This window comes from Ceratotherium simum, chromosome 2 (assembly GCF_057802395.1).
Source record: "Ceratotherium simum simum isolate JZ-2026a chromosome 2, ASM5780239v1, whole genome shotgun sequence".
NCBI classification, from domain to species: Eukaryota; Metazoa; Chordata; class Mammalia; order Perissodactyla; family Rhinocerotidae; genus Ceratotherium; species Ceratotherium simum.
Window position 1 is genome coordinate 85,561,010 of NC_141901.1, and position 24,028 is coordinate 85,585,037.

The following is a 24,028-nucleotide window of genomic DNA, read 5'->3' on the forward strand; positions in this document are numbered from 1 at the left end:
TCTCCGGTTCGGATCCCAGGCGTGCACCGACGCACTGCTTGGCAGGCCACGCTGTGGTAGCGTCCCATATAAAGTGGAGGAGGATGGGCATGGATGTTAGCCCAGGGCCAGTCTTCCTCAGCAAAAAAAAAAAAAAGAGGATAGGCAGATGTTAGCACAGGGCTGATCTCCTCACAAAAAAAAAAAAAAAAAGAAAAGAAAATAATGATTGTGATCCCTTGTAGAAGCAACCATTGGCAGCTAACTCACCTTTACTGACTTGATGCCATCTTGCCCTTTCTGTAACCAGGAGGTAATCGGATGGCAGGTGCTGGCCAGGTGGTGACTCAGGAGTCTGGGATGCTCCACCTGAGGACACCTTTTCCCAAGAGTTCTCCTTTCCCCTGATGTTCTGGTAGAGATGAAACCATTTTGGATCTGCTTCATGGGAACAAAAGGGTTTTTCTTTTGGTTTATTTTGTTTTTAAGATAAATGTATGCTTAGCTTTTATAGACCCTCAGTAACCATCAGTTGGATCCCCAGCAGCTTTAGGAAGCTGTCAAGTTTAAGGCAGGCTATAACGCGTCTCATTTTAGCCTCCCTTTTGTAGTTGAACCATAGAAGTCAGAGCCCAAGCTGCCTTTCCGCCTTTCTGCATATGGTATAGCATTTGTCAATATTACATTTAATTTGTGCTAAGAGCTAAGAGCAGCTCAATAACAGCGAGAACACCAAGCATGCTGAACTTCACTTCGTCTGTGTGTTCAGTGCAGCCAGCATTAGCAAACCTAATGAACTCAGCAACATCATCCTACCCAAATCCAGGTCAGCTCTGCTGATTAAAAACATTATAGGTTTAAGGACTGACCCTATAAAAACCACTTAAAATTTAACTATTTCATCACCTATTCTGTCTCCTGTACTTCTTAAATGGAAGAATATACACCAATTACCAATCCAATGGGTCAACATTAAGAGGTCATCATCAACAACAGACATTTATTGAGCGCCTATTGTGTGCAAGGCACTGTGCTGGGCATGGGGCTACAGAGACAAAGGAGAACGGTCCCTGCTCTCAAAGAGCTTCCACTCTAATTAGACTAACAGGACACACACACAAAAAGACAAAGAACAATCCAAGGTAGCATGTAATATTAGGGTACTGAGAAGAAACAAACAAGATTGTAGCCTTTTTTTGCATTTCTCTGGTGGCTCAATACCCTGAGTAGGTGGGGACGAGTGAGCTAGAACAGAGGGGTGACTCCTGTTCATTTTTAAGCCTTGTAGACACTCTCTCACCTCTTTCCATTCCAAATTACCTTCTGGAAAGTGCAATAACCTAGGCAATTGGTTCACTTCCCCCCTAAGGTCTTAGTATTATAGTTGTCTTTGAGGTGACAGTGTGACCCACTGTGCCGGTTTGCCCGGCACTGTCCTGGTTTTAGCACAGAAAGTCCGTGTCCTGGAACTATTCCCCTCCTTTCCTCCCCCAGGCCCAGGGAACCAGGATGGTACTTCTAAAGTACCTCATCCTGTAGCTAGATGTAGTCCTCCCACCTACCATGGTCATTGCTCTGGCAGGACCCACCCCAAATCTGTTCCACAGGCAGGTCTCTAGTTTAAAAACCTACAAGGAAGACCTTAACAGCCCCAAAGACTGCTGGTTTAACAGCAAAAGAAGACAATCAGGAGAGAATGACAGCAAAGGATGGAATGAGGTTCAAGAAAGAAGCAATGAGGATTAAAGAAATGAAATAGGTCCAGGTGTGAAATTTGTAGGAGTGTTAACATCACCTCCTAACCCTGCAGAGAGAGAGAATAGGAACATGGACCCTTCTCTCAGAGTAGGTCTATTTGACAATCTGAATCATCACCCCAGTGGAATTCCACCCAGTGGAATCCAGGGTATATTTCTGAAATGAAGTCACTCCTACATATGGGCAAATATTTGGGTGGGTATCAAATAGGTACATATGTGTTTAAATAATAGTCTTAATCCTAATAGAATTTCAACTTTTTCCTTCCACTTTTACTAGCATTCATTTAGGTTCCAAATCAATAATTTTAACGTTTGAGGGTTTTTTAAAATTTCAAAACGAGGTTGTATCCTTCCATTTTAACGTAATTCAAATAGATCAGTAATGGAGAGAACTTCAGAAAACAAAGAGAATCTGTTTTGAGAGGTGTTGTTTGGAATCTGAATCTCTTATCTCGTAGTAACTTAAGGATTCCAAAAGACCACACATGAATTTCTCTTTTAGGTATAGTACTTTGTGTTTGCTCTCATTTATTTTTTGAAGAAAAGCTCTAACTCGGACATCTTAGGAACTTGGAAGTTCCTGGATCCCTCTGGTTTTATGTCTAGCCCTTAGGAGCACATACCAGGGTTAGTGAAGCACAGGGACTTAGTTACCAAACACCCATTAACCATAATGAAAATCACACAGTGAAGTCCCCACACAGCACACTGAATATTTACCTCCTAATGTTCTTTTAATGTACGCTTTCTTGGGTGAATATTTACTGTAGAATATTGAATGTAAGATTCCTCTTTTTATGGGCCATTTGAAGTGATTGATTTTGTTTGTGTATTCCTGTATCTTTGCCCATAATGGCTATCTATTGTAATGGCCTCTGCCAAATGTTCTTGCGTTGAAATAACAGACGCCATGGATCGGCCAGCTGTGGCTTTGTATTACTGTGGTCTTAAAAGCTAGGAGGACGCTGATGACACAGCTGGGGAGAGAAGAGAAAGGTATGCAACACAATGAGTATGACTTAGGCTTCAAACACAATCGGATATTGAAATCACTGAGGTCTGTAAACACGGTTTTGTAGTCTTCTTTTATATCAGAGTTGATGTTTAATGGTGTTGAATGGTGTTGAGACCGATAGTCATGAACTGAGAGTGGTAAGGTAAGAATTCAATTGCCCACAACCAGGTCTATCAGCAAAATCTATCAGAAATTCTAGGCATTTTCTTTAAATGCTATAATAAAACCACTGCCTAAGTGATAATTTCTTACACTTATTAACACCATATTTTAAAAAATATAAACTCACATACTCACATATCCTAGCTACATGTAGACTTAAAATATTTCCCAGTGATGCCAGGAATTTCAGAATTCGGTTGCTTTTCACTCTTTTGAGTATTTGAGAGGGAGAAGTTACAAAAAAGATGGAGCTATCATAAGGTCTTTTTTTAAAAAAAAAAAAAAAAACAGACCGAAAAACAGAAACCCTAAAGCTGAACACAACACAAACATTTGAGATATTATTAGATTAGGTAATCGAGTTACATCTTTGCATGTCCTAAGTATGCCTTTCCACATTTCCATAAAAATAAAACTTGTTAAAGGAGCTACTTACATCTGAGCAACATAATCTCTTCAAGTGATGGTTAAGGTAGCCTAGAAATCAATTCTATAAAATTCATACTCTTTTTCATACGTTCATAAAGTATTGAGTATTCAGAGTCCATGATGCAGAAGGGATTGTTACTGGAATAAAATTCTATAGTCTCTTTAAAAACAATGAGAAAATTTAAATAACACATTCCAGTATGTTTTGGATAGACATTTCAACTGTACTGGCATTTAACAGCTCAAGCCACACCACGATAATACCAACTTTGTTTTTGCTATATAACTATCTGGACGATGTTTGCATCTAAACAACAGTACTCTGTATAATTAACAGTATCAGTTAGTGCAAGGGAACGGAATCTTAGTACTAATTAAGGAAAGGGAAAGGAAGTCATCATGTGGGAGACCTTCTCTAATCACAAGCCAGGTCACGTTGTGTAAAACAGTGTCCGTCTCCATGCATAATATTTGCTGGTGCCTTCAAAGTTGGCATTAGAAAAACTGATGCCTCCTAAGCCACGTGTAAAGAAAACACTGGTATATTTTTTTAAAGACTATTTTTGAACAATATTACTTGCTTAAATGAAAATCTTTCATACTAACTGGTCTTGGCTCTGAATAAAATAAGTCCTTCATACTCCTCCAGACCGGGGAATGGCAGTGAATATCATGTTAGATTTGCAGTGAGTAAATCTGAACAGTTCATCGGATCAGTGAGTCATAGGATAGGAAAACTCCTTGTATTCTCACAGATTCACAGAAGGGCAGTTCCTTGCTCTTGTAGCCAGGAATACCACAGAAGTTCTCTCTCTCTCTTTTTTTTGGTGCAAGAAGGACCAGAGAAGCATGGGGTAGATTTTAGCCAATGGGGACCAGGGAGGAAGTGTGTTTTGAACCATGAGAGGGAGACAGGTAGTATGGGTAATATAAAAGGCCCTCTAAAATAAGGTTCCCACTGCCATGGGAGCCCCATGGTTCCAAGTGCAAAGTCTTAAATTGGTCAACGAGAGGCTCATAGGATTTTAGATTTGGAATAAAATGTAAGAGGTCGTCTGGTACAGTCACATATTCTGCAGAAGAAGAAATGAGGGCTTAAGTGAAGTGACCTACATCAATTATTACTATAGAAAACTGTCTTTACAGTTCTCTTGTTAGTCTCTTTTTGTTTTAATGACACAGGTTTTAGTTTTCGGTTTTGTCATTTGGAGCATTTCTGCACGTTGGGAAATGTCATAGCTCTTCCTGAAGCCTAAGGGTTCAAAAAATGCAACACAACATTTCCAAACCAAATACCAATTACATGCTAACAATGAGCATTGTGAGCCCAGGAACTCATCAACCTGATTCTAGGCCTTTTCCAACCATCCTTCAGGATTAAAGAGTCAGGAAGAATAAATTACCACATAATCATAATCTATAAAAATACTGGCCTAGTGTACACTAAAAAACTCTCAATAAATAAATATTGGACATTTGCTTTATGAAAGTCAGTGGAGATGTGCTCTTCAGAAATCATGTCCATACTTTCAGGCTGTTTTCTACAAATCACACATACAGATTCCAACGGAGGACAAAGGTTACAGATTGGGTTAGGATACAACTTGATAGAAAAAAGTCTTTCGATGTGGTATTTCTATAAAGGAATACAACTATTATATTGTTGAGTTGCTCATGTTTCGGTTTCAAAGGCAATACTTAAAGAGATCCAAAATGTTTTTAGCCATGGCAGCATCATTGAAATGATAAGGTAACCCCTTTTGAAAGGGACAACACTCATTAGGATGTACTAATTCTGGAGTTTTCTCTTACAAACCAACTGCACTGCTTTGTAGTCACGTCTTGTAGGCATCTGTACATTGTACTTCTTGAGGAGTGAAGCTGTTCTTGCTACCAGTTCTGTTCCTCTTTCGTGTCTGGTGGCTCAGGAAGTTCAGCGCCCTGGTGTCTGATACAGTGGGTACGTGGGATTTCAGTCTGGCATGCTCATTCTTCAGAACACAGGTTTATTCTCGGGATGAGTGATAGCAAGCGATTCTGGTTTCCAGTCTGGTTGAAAAAAGTGAATATTGAATGTCCGTGCCCAGTTCTTAAAGACACGTTTCTCCGTGATAAAGCGATGATGACTGCCCTTCCGTCCTCGCTCATGGGAGAGGTACATTGTACATTCATCAGGTCCAAAAGGTTCATAATAGTGATAAGGTACTGAAGGGTGATTGGGATCCCTGTGGGGGAAAATGAGATAACTGATTAAAATAAACAAAAAATTCCTTTGATGGAGGTAAGATGTTATCTTTAATAAGCTGATAAGCACAAATCATATTTCAAGTTAAATGAATTTCAACAAATTGTTTCCTGATGCATAACCAAGTGGAGAGGTTTTGAGGTTGTGAAATAAATGCGTCATTATCAAACAGAGAGATTAGAGTGCCTTGTAGGACATTCAGGCTTTGGGGACTTAGAAACTACGCATTACTAAGACCCAACTACAGTTCTTGCTTCCACTCTGGCCCCATAAAATCTGTTAAGCATAAGCAGCTATAAAGTTATTAACAAAACAAAAAATATTTACAAAAACAAAAGATATTTAGCACAAGCAGCTATAAAGATATTTACAAAACAGATCATTCTCCTTCCCCATCCCAACCCCCCAAATCTCCCAGAGACTTTTACACTAAGAGCATGGCCTATAGGGTGCTATGTGATCTGGCTCCTCTCAGGAGCCTTCTCCTGAGCCAGTGGGCCTTGTGTGCTATGCTCCAGCCATACTGGCCTTTCTGGTCATCAGCTCTGCCAAGCTTGTCCCTACCTTGAGGCCTTTGCCCTCAAGAGCAGTCACCTGGCTGGAAGTTCACTGCTTCTCACTGCTGGGGATCCACCCAAATGTGTCACCCTCAGAGAGGGCTTACCCAACAGCGGCCCCCTTCATTCCCTCTCAGTCGGATTTATTTATTTATTCATTCATTCATTCATTTATTTATTTGTGAGGAAGATTAGCCCTGAGCTAACATCTGTTGCCAATCCTCCTCTTTCTGCTGAGGAAGATTGACCCTGGGCTAATATCCATGCCCATCTTCCTCTACTTTATATGGGACACCTGCCACAGCATGGCTTTATAAGCGGTGCATCGGTCTGCGCCCGGGAACCTGTGAACCCCTGGCTGCCACAGCGGAGCTTGCACACTTAACCACTATGCCACCAGGCCGGCCCCCAGATGTATTTTCTTTATAGCATTAATCCCTCTCTGAAATGCTGGTGTTGTTGACTTGCTTATTATCTGTCCACGAGGGCAGGCCTCTGTCTTGTTCCTAGTAGGTGCTCAATAAATAATTTTTGAATTTCTGCTGTTGAAAGAAATTTATATGGAGTTAGCAGCTAAACAGCAAGTCTCTAAAGACATTTTCTTCTCCAACTATGGAAAGCTGATGAGCCTAGTTTGATCCCATGGGAGAAAGACAGCGGGCACCATTTTTCTCTTGTTGCTCTAGATAGATGATGTATTAAAATCTAAATCCAGAAATTCCAAACCCTCAATCCCTGCTGTGTAGCCTGACCGTCCCAACATTTTTCTGTCTCTATATCCCTGTCTCAGCCTCAAACAAGAAATACTGGCTCATTTCTTCAAGATAGTGTGCACAGGATTACCATGAGGAGTTGGGGGGGTGCCGTTGTTGTAGGGTTACTAAAATATTTAACCCCCAAAGAGCACTGGTCTCAGACTGGTTTCCATTCTAGGCCGGTCCACCCTACCTCTTCTGTCTTGAAGTCTAAACAATAAGATTAGTTAGGATGTCCCAGAATAAACTCTCCTATCCTGAGCTATGCTCACCAACGCGCCTTGTTGCAGAGCCTGTTTTCTTCTTAGTCTCTTCCTAGCTCTTCTCTTAAAAGATCCAGGTGTCCCAGCTCCCTGCAAACTCCCTTTCAGCGCCTGATGCCCTGGGGTCTCCCCTCTGGTCACTTGGGCTCTATTCTAAGTAGAGTAACTTGGTTACAGATGCTCATCCTGCTAGACACCTATTCGTTTTCTTCAGAGGAGATCAATACACAAATGGCTTTTAGAGCAGCAACTTTACAGGGTCAGGGATCGAAGTCTTTTATCAAGAGGGGTGTCGAGTTTGTGGCTATGACAACAATAAACCTTTGAGCTGCCTCTCCTCTGAGGTTAAAGTTCTTCCAGGAAGAGAGATTTATTTTTGTCATGCAGCATTTAAACATTCCTCTTCCTGAGCTGGATGCTGTGCTGAATTAATACTTGGCATCTCTATTATGCCTGTCTCGGAAGTATCTCTTTGTTCTATAGTGAAACATCAGATCCTGTCCTGTCTAATTATTACAGATTTCACTTATTTATTTACCCCAGAAATTGGAATCCCCTTAAAATTTTAGTAGAAGGTGTTCTCAATACAGAAAATGTATGCTAGGAAAAATTCAAGTTGGAACCGACGACTATGAAGAAAAAAATAAACAAAGAGAGATAGAAATTGTGAGACAAATCTCCCCAGATTCATATAGCATAATTTGGGGAACCATGACAAATTCATGCCGCCATGGTATCCTGGGGGTTAAGCTTTTATTCCAGTTCAGATCAGGTTTTAAATCTGACTCACCTAAGTTTTGGACATATTATTGGCATCAATCTGACTAAAGAAACAATTAGGTTTCTAAAAATATCATGAGATTGAGTTGGCATCTAGGAACAGAGGGAAATTGGAAACCAGCTACAGGAGGTCGTAGGATCAATTTCCTCATTCAGGAAGACCATCTCTTTGAATGAAAACTTATCCAGGAACATATTGATCATCTAAAGGGAGAATTAAATTTACATATTTGGTTATGATGATTTCAAAGGTATCCAAATAACCAACCCCAAAGGGGGTTGTTTCCACACTTTAAGACTCTGTCCAAACGGCAGAAAATTGCTTCGTGGGACTTGAGAAGGCAGAGCTGAAGCAGCTGCAAGGACAGCTCTCCTGGTTGTGAGCCTGCCATCAGCTGTGACCCACTGCTCCATTCTGAAAGCCCTTCCCAGTTTTAGGTCATAGTTCCTTAGGTCTTTTCTCAAAACTGACTTTCTAAAGGCTGCCATAGCTTTTTCTTTCTCCACCTGATCCAAATGAAAATAACCATAAATATCAGCTGAATTTCCACATCAAGAGGCTACTGTTGTAAAAGGGAGGAGTCTGGCACCCAGGTTCCTGTTTTAGGCGAAGGGGAGCTGAGGGAGTCAAGGTGCCGGGGCGGGAAGGGGGCAGGACAATCACAGAGCCAGTTCCCCAACTGCAGCCTGTCATCAGCTCCCCAAGGGCCATTTGTGGGGACAAATCCTGCAGAATAATGTGAAGAAGGATTTTTTTTCTTTTAGAGGAAGCAGGTGGGGAGAGTGAAAAAAAATTACCATTTAGTGCACACGGGGAGCTTTAAAGAAATGCCATCGCCTGCGTTCCACACCCACAGGTTCCGGTTTAATTGATTTGGAGAGGGTCCCAGGCACGGGTAGTTGAAAAAGTGCCTGAGGTTTGAGTATCAAAATAAATAATGGCAGTATTGGATTATAAAACCCATAAAATAAAATAAATATCCATGGGTCCATGATGATTTCAATAAATAACTGAATAAATAAATAAATGAGGGAGAAGAAACAGCATTTCCTTACAGAAGAATTCCAACTAATAAATCTAGAAAGAATGAGGGAATAGAAAATCAGCATTAGCATAGCACAGTGATTGTTGCAGGCGAGATGCACCAGTGAATGGAACATCGGTGGGGAAAAAGAGGAGGAGAAATCAGTCATTTGCCTCAAGTATCTCCTCCAAGATATTTATTAATGACAAAGGGAAAAACAGTAACTTTACAATGAGTAAACCCAGCAGACACCACCTTAACCAAGGGATCAAGGTTAACATCGCCAGTAATAAGACATTTTGACATCACGTTCCCCTTGTTGTGAGATGCTAGAAGAGCTTACTGCTTCTATATCTTTCCCAGTCATGCAAAACCTCAAAGTAATCATGAGAAAATATCTCACACATCCAAAGTGAGGGACATCCTACAATAATGACCAGAATTCTTGAAAAGTGTCAAGGTCATGAGAGATAAGGAAAGATGTGGAACTGTCACAGATTGGAGGAGACTAAGGAGACATGACAAGTAAATGCAGAGGGAGCCTGGACTGGGTCCTGAGGAGATAAAGGACCCAGAAGGAAAACTGGTGAAATCTGAATAAAGGCTGTTTAGTTTAGTTAAGTTTAGTTTAGTTAAGAGTATTGTAGAGTGTTAATTTCTTAGTTTTGATAACTGGACCCTAATTATGCAGAATGTTAACATTAGGGGAAGCTGGGTAAAAGGTATACAGGAACTCTGTACTATTTGTGCAACTTTTTCTGTAAGTCTAAAATGATTTCAAAACAAAAAGTTAAAAAATATAATGATGTTAAAAAGCTCTTTAGGAGATTCTAATTTGCAGCCGGGTTAGAGTCGGCTGATTTAGTTAAGGACCCGCGAAGCCTTGGCACTTAACTTTTATTATCTCTTCTACATCTCCATCTGGTGCCTAAGGTAAGTATCCCTGCTCCCATTTGATGGGTGAGCATCTGGCCCTCAGGGGCAGAGGCTAGTGCCGACTTTAAGCACACAGCCTCACTCAGGGGTCACCTGAGCAGCTAGGCTTGACCCTTTCAGCCTAAAACACAGTGCCAGCACTCCACATAGAGTAATTCATTTAATCCTCCCAACAGCCCTCTAAGAGAGGCGCTATGACTGCTTTTTACAGACGAGAAAACTCACGCATGGAGAAATTGAAGAAGTTTCAGGGCCCAGATTTGGACCAAAGCTGTACTCTTAAGAGTGAGGCTCTGTGTCTTGGAAAAACTAGTGTCCCACCAGGTGGGTTTCTGTACTGATGGCAGCCCAGGTTCCCACTGGGGTTGGCAGCACACGATTGGGAGCAACTTGGTCTTTGCTATGTTCTTCCAAGCACCTATCTGTAAAGGTGCCCCGTGCACGGTGGGTTCTCTGTGTAGCTTGTCAGGGTGCTAAGCAGAGGCCTCATGCTCATTTACAATTCTGCTCACTAATATCAATGACAGCAGGAGTTTGTAATGTTTTATTTTTGAATCTTCTAAAGTTAAGCTGTACAATTGGAAAGAAACCTCATAACATTAACAAGCAAGGGAGGATATTTCCATTTCTGGGTATGATCCAGGTTGATTCGCTCACTGGGTTTGGGGCTGGACTATCTATAAGGCTGCAAATGGCCCAAGGAAAGAATGGACACACTCTCAGAGCTCTCAGACACTCTCTGCAAACACACCTCTATTCTTGGCATGGTACCTGGCATCTAGTTGGTAGTCAGGAAATGTTTGAGGAATAGAGTTGGGTTAATAGCTCTCGAGCATCTAGGCTGTTCTGAAACTGGCCTGCACTGGGGGCCTTTGGGGATACTATGAAGCATTCAGAAGAAAATGTCCTACACAGGCCTTCCTAAACCTCTGCCGCAGGCCTAGGAGACCCACTGGGCCACCATTCTGCTGCCTCGATTTCTTGTCCTTACAGCCTCTTCTGGAAGGAAAGTGCTGCAGACCTTGGATGCTGATGAAATAATACTTGTGTCTCTGGGGCACAGGGAGCACAAGAGCCCGCAGCTGTCCACCCTTCATGGGACAAAGAGCCAAACTGAGTCACCGGAACTTCACCCCCCCCATCCCCCCAGCTCAGGCACCTCAGTCGGTGTCATAACACCAACCCTACCTGTAGGAGGGAGAAGGAACGTAATGAAAACACCAGGTGACTGGCAAGAGTTGGTCAAATTATGGCAAAGACGGAAGAAACGATAAACTTCTAGCAAGAAATACACCAATATATTTCAAGTCTACTTCATAAACTGTGAACCACATGGATGCATTACCATTCCATACCCGTCCTCTGTAAGCATCTGATTCTACACGGTGGACTGTCACCAAGTAGGAATTTTCCCCATTACGCTGGCAGCTTTATTAATGTTCACCAGCTAATAATTCTAGCAGAATCAACTCTCTGATATTCACGATACCTTTGAGATGTCCTTCACGTTATGGATGAGATATTAATTTAGTTCCATGACAGTGATCACTCTGAGTCATTACTCCGTTAATTAATACTCAAGAAATGATGGGTAACAGAGAGTTGTAAACTTAGTAATGTGTTAAGTACGAGCAGAAATAAGATTATTAGGTAGAATTTAAATGCTTGGCCCATTATTATCACAAATAATTTACAATGGAAAATGAGATTAAAAATACTCACCATAACTTAATTTGGAAAGCAATGATAACAGATCTTTTCACTGCAATTTATAGTCCATCTAGAGAGAATGGATTTGGCTTCCTATATGGATATGGCATGATGTAAGGGTCTACTGTCCACATCATAATATATTTTGATGACATCTTAGGTACAACATGGCATTAATTTTCTTCAGCTTTCTGAACAGTGATGAGCCTGAGTCTGGTGGTGGAGGCAAGATGGAGACTGATGTCTGAGCACCTCTTTGAGGACCTGATGCTCGCCCTAGCTGAAAATGAAACAGGTGACCACTACTGACTTCTGAGGACCCTTAAGATCTGAATTTGCCATTTTCTCATTATACTTTTCATTCACCTGGCACCTTTGTCTTAAGGTAAGTTTAGAATCAGTCTCTTAAACGCCACCAAGGAACGTTTTTTATTTATTCATTGAGTCAATCAATACTGAATATATACTATGTGCCAGTCACAATGACAAGTGCTAAAAATACAAATGTGGATTCAGACACGATTCCTCCTATTAAGGAGCCTAGAGGCAAATGAAGGAGATAGACAAATCAATCAGTGAGGTGGCACTGGGGTGAAGGTGGCAGGGGGCCCAGCAGGGCACAGGTGGGGTATGACACAGACTGGAGGTCAGAAAGCTTGGAAGGGGGGCCTGCTGCATCTGGAACAGTGGAGGGAGAGGTGAAGAGCTTTGGTCTTGAGCTCTGGGAACTTGAATTGAAATCCTAGCTCTGCTACTTCTCTGCTCTATGGCCTTGGCCAGCTGTGTCATGTCTTTAAGTTTCGTATGTAAAATGATGATAATAATATTTTACTTCATGGGATTATCATAAAGGTTCAGTGAAATGGCGCTTGCATTCATACTAAGCACAAGGCCAGTATGTGGTCTGTGCAGAAAAAATCAGCCATTAATATTCCTAGCAAAGAACTAGTAGTAATCAGCCAGATTAAGAAAGGAGGGGACGGACATTCCAAGCTGAGGGCAGAGGGACAGGTGTCTACAGGGTGAGTTCCTTTATAAGTTTTTCAGTATGGCTAAAATAAGTCTGTGTGAGTAGAGAAGGTGAGACTAAAGTGGATGCAGAAGTCAGGTCCCGAAGGGCTTGAGTGCTAAGCTAGGAGTGTGAACTCTGTTCGAAAGCTTTGGGGAGCTGCTGAGGGGCTTAAGCGAGAGTCAGACTTGTGGTTTATCTAGCAGCACAGTGCTGTTCGGAGGGGAAGGAGAAAGACCGGAGTTGGAGAGAGCACTCAGGAGGCTATTGCAGTCCAAATCAAAGAGGAAAAGGTTGTAGGGCAGTCAAATGACTTTTAGTCAGTGTTAGATTCTGCCAGGTTTTGAATAACATACGTCCCTCATCTGCCACCACGGCCATTACACAACCACTGTTTCCATTTGCAGTTTTAAATATGAATGTGGGGTCATCGCTCTTCCCACGGAGTCTGTGTGCCTACTAGTTTAGGGGCTACTAGAAGCTTTCTTGCCAATGGCTGACTCTTGGAAGTAACTCAGGCCCTTTGAGTGTGATGAGAAGGCCAGACCTCCAGGAGAGCTGGATGGAGAATGACAGAGCCAGGCCTGGAGGAGGGAACTTACACATACTCTTGGCAATCAGGCACTCAGGGACTGCTTAGCTGTTTGCTCCTCCAAGATATAATTTAGTCCGTCCCCTCCCTCATCCCACAGCATAGCAGCTGACATGTCCTTTGGGTCACTGCCACCCTAAGCCGACAGAAATGACTGCAGAAGAAGTTCATTGTTTGGTCTCTCTGTGCCTAGTTTCTCTGGCAATAAGAAGGTGATGATTAGATTCTCCTGAAAAGTGTGTGCGAGTTTGACTTGGATTAAAAAGCAGCATGATTGTATCATAGGTTGTCAAAGTTCTTATTTGCCATGGGATCCTTTGTTGAAAAGAAATCTCGTACAAGAGCTCCTGTGTAAAACAGACAGAAGTGGGTCTGCTCGTGAGGAAGTAGGGTGGGAGGGCCCAGTGTTCTCTTGTCTTGGCTCCTTGCCCCTGTTCCATCTCAGAGGAATACAAGGACTCCTCCGAGTCTAGTTTGAAAGCCAGAGGTGGATGTTTCAATAAAGCCCTGCAGGTCAGATGCTACCGACAGGCAGAGGGTGAATATCTTCTCCCATAGACACCTTGTATAAGGCACTTTCTGTCCCTTATGACTGACTTGTGTTCAAGCGACACCCAGGTGATTGAAGGCAGAGACCTTGCCTCATTCATCTCTGATTATGTCCCTAGTGTCCAGCACAAGTTAGCCGAATGAATGAAAGCCTCAGTGATTAATTTAGTAAATGACTTCATTTGAGCATACTAATTAGATTTTAAGGTCCAAAAAGGTTAATTTACCAAAAATGAGCAGTTGACTCTCTTTTTGCTTGCTGAAATCTGGCTCCATGTGGCTAACTCTTCATTCTGGTGGGAAACTGGGCACTTTCAGGAAGGAATAGAATGAGTAGGTACACTGGGAGCAGCCCCATGTGATGTCCTGCAAGGAGCTGGAGGCCACGTGAAGTCAGTTCTCAATGGTGAAGAAAAGTGGGATCCAGTTCACAAAGGAGGCCGTACATGTTCTTCCCTTCCCAGCAACAGGCTCCTCCCACCAACTGAGCACCATTCATCAGTGCTCTCTGGGCATCTCCTTAAAATGTGCTGATGGGTATATCCACACTTGCAGGTTAGTGGGTCCCTTCACCCTGTCAGTTTATGGATGCTGAACATACACCAGGGCTGTGCCAAGCACTCCTCATCTGTTACCTCGTGGAATTATCATATAAACCCTTGAGGTAAGTAGTGTTGTCATCACCACCTTACCAATGGTGAGACAATCATTAAGTAACTTGCCCAAGGTCACTAAGGCTCAGTTGGGGCAAATAACTTCTGAGAGGCAGAAATGGTCATTTTTGCCCATATAAACACCCTTTTCCTACAGCACTAAAAAGAGAGTAGAGGATAGGGCCGTTCATTCCCTTGACATTTAGGGAGCATCTGTATGGGCCAGGACAGTAAACACCTACTGTCCTTGCACCAGGGCTCCAACAGTGAACACAACCCACACGGATCTCTGCCCTTGCTGAGTTTACATTCTGGTGGACTCACCAGCCTGAGCTCTGCCACCTCACAAGCCATCCCTGACCACTTCTGGTCCTGTTGATAACTTACTCCCGTACGTCCTAGAGCTCATGACACATGGGCCCTGCTTGGCCCCTTACAGTCCTCAGCTTCTCTCAAAATAAAAAAAGGGAGAGTGCTGGGCGGTCAGGCTGCCTGGCTGGTTTGGGCATCAGGACCATGAAGGTAGGGCTGCCTGTCCTGGGTGAGAATTCCCTCTCTCCAGCCGCCTGCAGACAGAGCATGCCCCACGGACCTGGGGACCCCCAGCCAGGCTTGCTTAGAGAAGACATGGCCTCCCAGCACCTAGGCCCCCTATGTCCCTGCAACTCCTCTGTCACTAGAGAATGGCCAGACTGAGCAGCTGGGAGAAGCAGGCCAAGAAACAGTAGGGGGAGATGGTCAGACTAGGACTGACTGACAAGTTGCTTTTTCTTTCCCTGGGGGCAGACACTGTTTGCAAGAGTCAGTTGACTCTAAGAGGCTTTGCTGTGTTCAGTATATTTTGGTCAGGCTTATCATGAGCCTCTAGGAGGCAAGAGCTGTGTTCCATTCTTTGAACGCCCCAAAATTCTTGGTACCTTTCAGGGCAAATCTCAAGTACTTAGGATAATAATGATAATAATTAATATTTTGTATATCTTACAGTATAATACTAATGTGTTGGTAATCTTAATCTTTCCGGAGCGGTAACTGTGTGCTGGGCACTGCATCAGACACTCTACATCCATGATCTCATTTAATCCTCACCACGACCTGCTCGATCTTACTTTTTTATCCTCATTTTGCAGATGAGGAAAGCAAGGCTCAAGGTCACCCAGTTAGGAACTGGGTGCTTGAGGGTTCAGCCAACATGGAAATGAAGATTAAAGGAATTTGGGAATACTCTGTGCTGCCCCGGTCTTTCCCTTCTTACTCTTCCTAAACAGGCATTACGATGGAGCAGGATGCTCTCTCCAGCCTCCCCCTCCCCACCAGACGACACCCAGCACACTTCTCCACTTTCTCTGACAGGACGCTGGGCACAGGGATCCTTTTGAAGAATTCTTGCTGAAAGCATCTCGTGAGAACAACTATCGGAACTTTAGGCTGGCGGCTGAGGAACAGAAACCCAGAGCCGGTGGCAACATCTGGTGTATCAACAATATCTTGACTTCCTCGTTAGTGTCATTCCATAAATTGTGTCCCTCCTACGTACATGAAGTCGTGATGAACTAACTCTGAGTAAGAGAAGTGACAGGTTAACTTGCCTTTCATTTGTTTTCCATAATAAATGGAATATTTCCTTGAACACTCTAAGTCATTAACATTTCAATTTATTCATGCGCTTTCTCTCTGGCGTCCTAATGGCAACATTACATAATTATATCTGCCATGGAACCATCAACTTTGACAACTCTTTGCCTGCCTGTAAATGCCGCTCCCTCTGCCTTTGTTAGCCTGTTGGTTTGAGGAGGGAGTTTGCTTTTTCACACCATCCTACCTGCTTTTTGCACGTCGGTTATTCAACGGGGAAACAAGGCCAATGAAGTAAGTGATGAGGAACGGGGTGAGGATCCAAGCTACCTCTTGCCGTGTACTAGGTGCTGTTCCAAGTAGTCTACAGGTATTAACTTATTTAATCCACCTGCAGCCTATGAGGCAGCGTCTATTATTATCATCACATCCACTACTCATGACGAGGAAGCTGAGATACAGAGAGATTGAGCAACTTGCTCAAGGTCACCCTAGGTTAGGAAGTGGCGAGGCTGGGCCTTGAACCTGTGCAGTCCGGTCCAGACTCCACACCCTTCCTTACTACATTATGTTGCCCCTGGGGGTGAGTGAGTCCAGACAGATATCAAAGGCCTGCTCTGTTCACACCTTTCCTTCTCTGTGACCTCTGATGTATAAACTAGCACTGCTGCTATGGTGGGTCTTTGGGTTAAGAAGTGGGAGGAAAGTGGCAGGGTGGTAACAGCATGATTTAGTTCTCTTCATCATCCTCGTATCAAACCTCCACGTTGTAGATTTTGCCTAAAGGCCCACGGCCTTCGAGAAGTTGCTAGGTTTAAAACACAGGAAGGTATAAGCAAGCATAAATTTTAATGAGCAAGTTTAAAATGCCCCCACCCCAGGTTTTACCATTTGAAGGTCAGGATTGAGGCCACGTGGGTCATCAGGCGTTCCTGAAACCTGGGGCGCTTTCTGAATTTATTGGCATCGCTATTTTAAATTATAGGTGAATTTTCAATTGGGCTTCTACAAACCAGGCCCTGAATACTTCTCAGGGCATCTTTTGGTACACTCCAAACTCTGCCTAGGCACCTGGCAGGAAGAACTTAAGGTAGCAACAGAGATGTGTGTATGTCCCCTTTAAAATGATACATCAAAATAATTATGCCTGTGCTTTCAGCCTTAGAAGCACAAACTGAGGCTACTGATGTGGTAAGGGAAAGAGGCTCAGAGGAATATTTTAATTTTAGAAAATAGGCCTTACTGTTGAAGGAATTGCCCTCTTTAATTCATTAAAAATTACCACATTCCTTTCAAATGAGAATAAAACTAATATTTCTTAATGCTCATTCATCATTAATATTATGCCAATTATTGCATTACTTTTGGTTGATAAATATTCAGAGGATAAATGAAGCCCACAAGATGGATTAATTCTCCCGCAGTACAAACAAAAACTTTCAATATTTTATATTACATAATTAAATGCTGTTTGTTGTTTCTAGAACCAGAACTTGGGACATGTTAATTAATTACTTCAAGAAGACAGACATGCTTTGCAGTTGATATTTGGAATCAGATATTTATAAACCCTGCACCACACTGCTGATGAATTATACTTGCAGCATAAATCCTACCTGCAGAAGTCTGGGGGCACCATACCATAAACATTGATCCTGTCACAGAGCTCCAGCGCAATCGTCATCGTGAACCAGCCGGTGCTGAGCCAAGTGTTGGAGATCTTCCTGGGAGGAACAACAGTTAAGTCTGCAAGCTGGTAAGGTAATCAGCATACCCACTACCATCTTAAATCCTTTCTGGAGCAAGGCTGACTATGATCACTCTCTCTCTCTCCATTTGGTAAATGGCTGGAACTTTACCAGATAAATGATGTTGATGCTCCACCATGGTGGATTTGTGACACTAAAGGATGCTCAACGGACTTCTACGTCATCAAAGATGATGATCAATATTTCAATGTTTAAGTGCATATTACCACAACTCAACTTCCTGCGACATGACAATCCCCACGTGACAACTCTTTATTAACTAGAATATTTGATTAACTAGAAATGTTCCTTGTTCCCCAAGCAGGCTAGATAATGAAGAGCATATTAAATATGAATAAACACATAAATGTGTTTATCTATTGATCGATCCATCGATCGAAAGATCTTAGGGTAAAAGCTTGCCTTCAATTAGGACTAAGTTACACCAACATCTCGATTGAGTGTCTTTCCTTAAAAGGAGTACATTCATTTGGGAGGGGGCTAATGACCAGAGGAAAAGAGCCACAAGAATGCTTATGTTTAACGGAGCACTTGCTTTATTTTACCTCAGAACATTCAGAGCCCTCTGAAAATTTTTATTAGAAGACCAAAAGTTGACAAAATTTAAGGAATGAATCTGTGCATTCCAATATTCGTTCATTTGCCAATTCAAACATCTGTACCGAGCTCCAACCAGGTGCCAGTCCTAAGGATGACTGTGGAGACACAATACCAAGGTCTAATTTGACCCTGTGAGAATGACTCGGTCTCCCAGACCATGCTGCTGTGGATATTAATTTCAATTCTTCGGGGGTTGCTGCTTTTACTTTTTTTTTCGGTGCTTATGGCATATGCCTCATTAGCCAGTTTCAAACACCTTATCCCCAAGGTCAGACTGTCTGCCTTTGCCCGGCCATAGCACCATATGTGACGTGAATAACAGAGTTGCAGAAAAGCTTTTCTACTTGGCACTGTGTTGCACTCCTCTTTGAAAACGAAGACTGTTTGTTTAGCAGTTTGCATTATTTCCATTTCACACGAGGAACAACAACAAAAAAGGGCATTTTAAGGAGTCCTTTGTTTTGTCAAGTGCCAGACAAGAATGGGTGACTGAGTCATTCCATGAAGTTCCCGGCTTCAACTTTCTAGTTCTCCATGCCTTTACTCATTTTTGGTTTCCATTCCATTGTATCCTGACCAGTAATATCGCAGGAAGTACATTTAAAAGCTCCTGAAGATAGGAATAACAGGGGTTTGTGTCTTACCTGTTTCTATCACTAACCAGCTGAGTGACCATGAAGCTGGTGTCTGGGCTTCGATTTCCTCCCTATAAAGCAGGCATGGGAAGCTCTATCTTCCTGGGCTATTTTGAGGACTAAACGAGAGACACCATAAAAAGCATCTAGTCTGTGTTGATACATGGAGAGATTCCTTCCTCCTCTCTTGGTTGCTAGGTTGGAGCAAATGAAATAAATAATTCGGCCATTCCTTTCGGTGCTTTTTAGCACCAAGGAAGAAACTGATATCCTTCCAACACTCTGCTACTGGGCTCTGGGGTAGGCGCCACCATCAGTGGTCAGGGCAGTAATAACAAAATTCGGGAGCCTTCAGCCTACGTAGGTATTAACAATCCCCCTTCTTTCTCACTAGGATTATATATTCATCAGGCCTTTGGGACTGAAGGAGGTGGAATGGACCAGAGCTGACTGGGTGGGAAGGGGAGAGGGGAGGGGAGGAAATGCCTCAAGTTAGAGCCTGTCTTCACCCATGTGGCTGTGACAACGCGATGACCAGTTGTTCTAGACTTAAACAGGGTGAGTGAATAACTGGGAGGATGCGAAGACCAGGAAGAGAATGGCAGCTCACTTACACCACCAGATTCCTGATCTGGGGCTTACAATGTGTCCCTATGCTTTTAGAGTTGTCGGAAACACCAAGAGGGCTTTTCCCAGTGGCAAAAACTCCCCATAATTTTGACTTTCTTCTATGTATGTAGTAGAGATCACAAGCCACAGCCTGAAATACAGCAGGATGTGGCTCTACAGAAAAAGGTTTCACGGATAAAACCGGGCAGAATACAAAGTGGAGGACTAAAGAAACTAAAGTGAAGAGTTCTTTAAAGTGCCACTTAAAATTCCCCAGACTTCTTAAATAATAGCCTTTTGGGATCATGTGCTATAGAAATGCAATGCTTTGTGCTGTCTTTCTAAAAAGATTTGAACTCTTTTTCCAACAAAGGAATAGCTACTGTTTTTACACTTAATCAGCTGTAATGAAGGAATATGAAGAGCTGTCATGTGCTTATTAGGGAAAATTATCAGATATTCTTTTATATGATGAAGTAACACACTGAGCTGATAATTCTATAGTGCACACTAAATTACAATTAAGGGCCTTTCTGCTCCACCAGAATCTCATTTATAATCTCTATGGAAATATTTTTCCCACAGTTATTTCATTTATGCTTCCTTTATCTAATTACTATAATATTGGTTCTGAATCATATTTTCCTAATGTACCCTTATTCACTTATAAAGTTATTTTCAAGTACAGTTACTTTCTAATATCAAAGAATACCACTTGGCCATCTATGTCATTTGTCACCGTTCTTAATTGCAGATTGTTTCTCAGCCATTTTTCCTTCACTTGTAAGTAGAGTGAAACTTCTATAAATCAAAATCTATAGAATTATCCTATTTCTTCAAAATATTAGCCCGAAATGAATCTCCTGATCAGGAGATGTGCAAAATTAGTTATTCCACACTTTGTGTATCTTCAATACATGCTACTGGTTTGTTGGGTTCAAGAAAAGCATACATAGAGGAAATACTATTGGACCCTAAATGTTTTGTGTTTTAATTTACAGAAATAGCTTTGTTCTGAAGGGCTGTTTCTAACTTGGTTCTTTTAACTTGGGGTAGGCTGCAGGTTAAGAATATGGACACACAAGAACACTGAGTCAATACAATATTAGCTTCTTTAAGACAGTTTCCAAAAGGTAAAAGGCACAAAGATTATAGAAGTGATGATGTACTTCAGCACCCTAGAAAACCACAAGCGTAGTTCCCCTGAATAGGGACTCTGGACCCTCGTAGATGGATGTTTGCACCTGAGAGGTCCAGTACCTTACCTCTTTATCAGCTGGGCTCACGAGGGAGACGGACTTATTAAGCAAAAAGTTTTCACTGATCAGAACTTAATGAATTCAGAGAATGGGATATGTCTTGATGTGAGATTGTTTCCTAAAGATCTAAGTGACCAAAGGGTGGAATGCTTAGTCTCCAAGTTATCAATTTAAAATAATCCCTAAGAAGATCCAGAGCAATGTGCAATTACCCTGAATAGCTAACACTGCAGCAGTGTTTCAGGAATTCTTAAATTTAGCAAACAACCATTAAACTAAAAAGGGAGAAGTGTTTTCTGTTGAAGAGTGTTTCTACTTATTTTGAATTTTCCAACCAGACGAAAATGAAACTGTAAATAACTCCCCTCATTCTCCTTCCCTTATAAAATGCTTTCTTGGTTAAATAATTCTTATTTGTGGTTTTTAAAGGGCAATAAATGACTGGATTTCATGGCAGTTTGTGATGACAACCAGGCTGGGCTAACCGTGGGGTCTCCTGGGCTTCCAGAAGAGGGAGCCGTGGAGCCAGCAGCCAGCTCTCCCTTCCCCCTCTCCACCAGATGTCATGCCCACCTCTGCCTGGACCAGCCCTCAAATGGTCACAAGGTTTCCACAATTTAAAGAGACAGCTCTTCCGTGCAGAGAATTTGGGGTCACTGGGCTTTGGTCTTTCTTTAAGACTGTTCTCCAATAATGAGCTGCCTCAGCTAGCCAAACAATGGAATTATCATATCTCTTTAGTTTTAAGATAAGAAATTGACTCAGCAACAGTTTTTGTAAGGGAGGGGGGTAAATGACATCACTAAATGTATATTAATTATAAAAGTACATGTTTTAGAATTGAGGGAGCAAGGAAATTTAATTATTAGACCAGTCCTATGAGGCCTGGTCCCTATGCCTTTTTCACATGTGAGGTCACTGACAGGTTAGAGAACTTGTCCAAGGCCACACAGCTGGTGAGGGAAAGAGTCAGAATTCCAACCCAGAGCTGTGTATTTGGACCACACCGCACTGCTTCCTTGGATATTGAGCTGTCTTTTTTATAGCGTAGACTTGGCCAGCTCACCACCCTTCATCTCTGCCTCATCTCAGGCCACTCCCCCCAGCAGCCCTCCTGACTGCAGCTACAGGGGACTTGTCTCCAACCCACTGCACCTTCTCTTACCTTTGATCCCTTGTACCCATAAGGAGGTTTCTCTCTCCTCTTCCCAGGCTCTTCTTTACCTGGATAAATATTTACCTGCCTAGGTCTCAGCTTAAATACACCTTTTTGAGAAAGACTTTCCCTCATCCCCTCATCTCCTAGACCAGTGCTTTTCAAAATGTTTCGACCTATGGTGAGAAATACATTTTACACCATGATTGAGCATACATACTTACATGTGTATATATACATGGTTTTCATTTCATTTTACTTTTTCGAAGTGTATAATTCAGTGCTTTTTAGTATATTCACAGAGTTGTGCAATCGTCACCACCACCTAATTCCAGAACATTTTCATCACCTCAAAAAGAAATCCCTATGTATGTATATTCATATGTATAAAACCAAAACAAATATTCTTTCATGAAACAATACTTTGCCTTACTTACTAAGGGTGATGAATGCTGATATTGTCTGTTCTATTCCATTCCATCCATTGCATTCTTTCCATTACACTAAAAGGAAAACCTTGCAGGGACTCACTGCACTGATTTCATGTCCCATGACTGACTTGTAAGTAACAGTTTGGTGAACCTTGCTCTAGACCATTGCACGTCTCCCTGTCCCGCATGTCACAGCACCATTTTTCCTCCCCTCGAATGACCTCAGCACGCTGGCCACTGCTTGCTGAAAGTCAGCCTGCCCTGTAAGACTTTATACTCTGGGCGGAAGGGTCTAGAGCTGCCTTATTGGGGCTGTATCCCCAGTGCCAGGGGCAGTGAAGTAGTAGGTACTCAATAAATACCGGTTGACTAAGTATTTGCCTTTGAAAGGGAAAAATAAACCCATACCCTTCTTTTTGGTTAGTGTTCGCACAAGTAAAATAAAATGCATAGAGCTATCATCTTGCACTGATTACCAGTAAGCCAGCAGCTGTGTAGCCTCTTCCTCCAAGCTAGGGATTTAGCCTTGAATTATCCATATAATTGTCTCAGTGCTTCATTTCACTTTGCCATATTAATTCAGCTCGAGCAGCCCAGTCTCCAGGAGGACCCTCCAGATGAGCTCCATCAACGGCAGGAGCGGTGAGGCGACCACAAAAGCCCTTAGCAAAAGCTTGGCTTTTGGTGAATGGGCCAGCAAGGACACTTCCTCCCCCTCCCCTGCACCTGGCACCCGCACCCCGGCCTCTGCACCTGTCTTTGCCCGTCTCCCGCTTGAAGAGCTCGTCGACCTGCAGCATCTTGTGGCGCGTGATCATGAAGGCCTTCAGCCGCGGCAGCACCTGGCTCAGGAGCTGCAGGTTGTTGTAGACCTGTCCCTTGCCGTCGCGCCGCATGTAGCTGCTGGGGCCCCAGAAGATGAACACGGTGCCCTGGCTCACGTTGAGCAGGTCGTGGCGGTTGCGGAGGATCCTCTGGATGCTGGAATGCGCGATGACCCTCAGGCTGGTGCGGTTGCCCACGTCGCGCCCGTAGCCGCGCGTGGGGGCGTCATTCATGCGGATGACACACTCGGTCTGGTCAATCTGGGGGCCTTGCCGGCTGCGCAGCAGATGCCCCGAGCTCGTCACCAGGGCGCAGTCTCTGCAGTGCATTTTCAGGGGCTGGAAGGCAGGGGGAGAAGGACATGGTGACCAGCAGCCCTCTCTTGGCGCCAGCAGGTCGCTTCCCTGCCTCAGAAGGCTGGCCATCTCCCCTCTCTCTCCCCCATGCCGGGATATATTCCTTCTGCTGTTACCTCATCAGCCCTTAAATTCTCTTCCAAACTGGTAACAGGGGGCATTGGACAAGAAGGAAAGAGAGCTAGCATTGGTCTGTCAAACACTGGGCTCAAGGCTTTACTGATACTAAACAACCAGCTCTCATATCAACCCAGCAAGGTTGCTGTTAACCTGATTTTTTACGGATGAGGATACTCAGGCTCAGAGATGCTAAGAAATTTGCCCAAGGATGTATAACTAGCAAGGAATGAAGACATGCTTTCAAACCCAGTTCTTTCTGAATCCAAGTTACCCCCAG

At 43.0% G+C, this 24,028-nt stretch overlaps 1 protein-coding gene across 2 annotated transcripts in view; it reads right to left on the reverse strand.

The window, feature by feature from the left end:
• Window positions 1–221: 221 nt before the first annotated feature.
• Window positions 222–24,028, reverse strand: part of ST6GALNAC5 (ST6 N-acetylgalactosaminide alpha-2,6-sialyltransferase 5) — a 171,702-nt gene continuing 147,895 nt past the window's right edge. The window contains exons 3-5 of one of the 2 annotated variants that reach the window (XM_014788360.2): window positions 23,204–23,613; window positions 17,608–17,715; window positions 222–5,570 (exon numbers count right to left, since the gene is read on the reverse strand). In XM_014788360.2, coding sequence (XP_014643846.2) covers window positions 5,339–5,570; window positions 17,608–17,715; window positions 23,204–23,613 — 750 coding nt within the window. In that variant the 3' untranslated portion in view covers window positions 222–5,338. The remainder of the gene's footprint in view (window positions 5,571–17,607; window positions 17,716–23,203; window positions 23,614–24,028) is intronic. The other variant, XM_087448809.1, reaches the window with a different exon arrangement.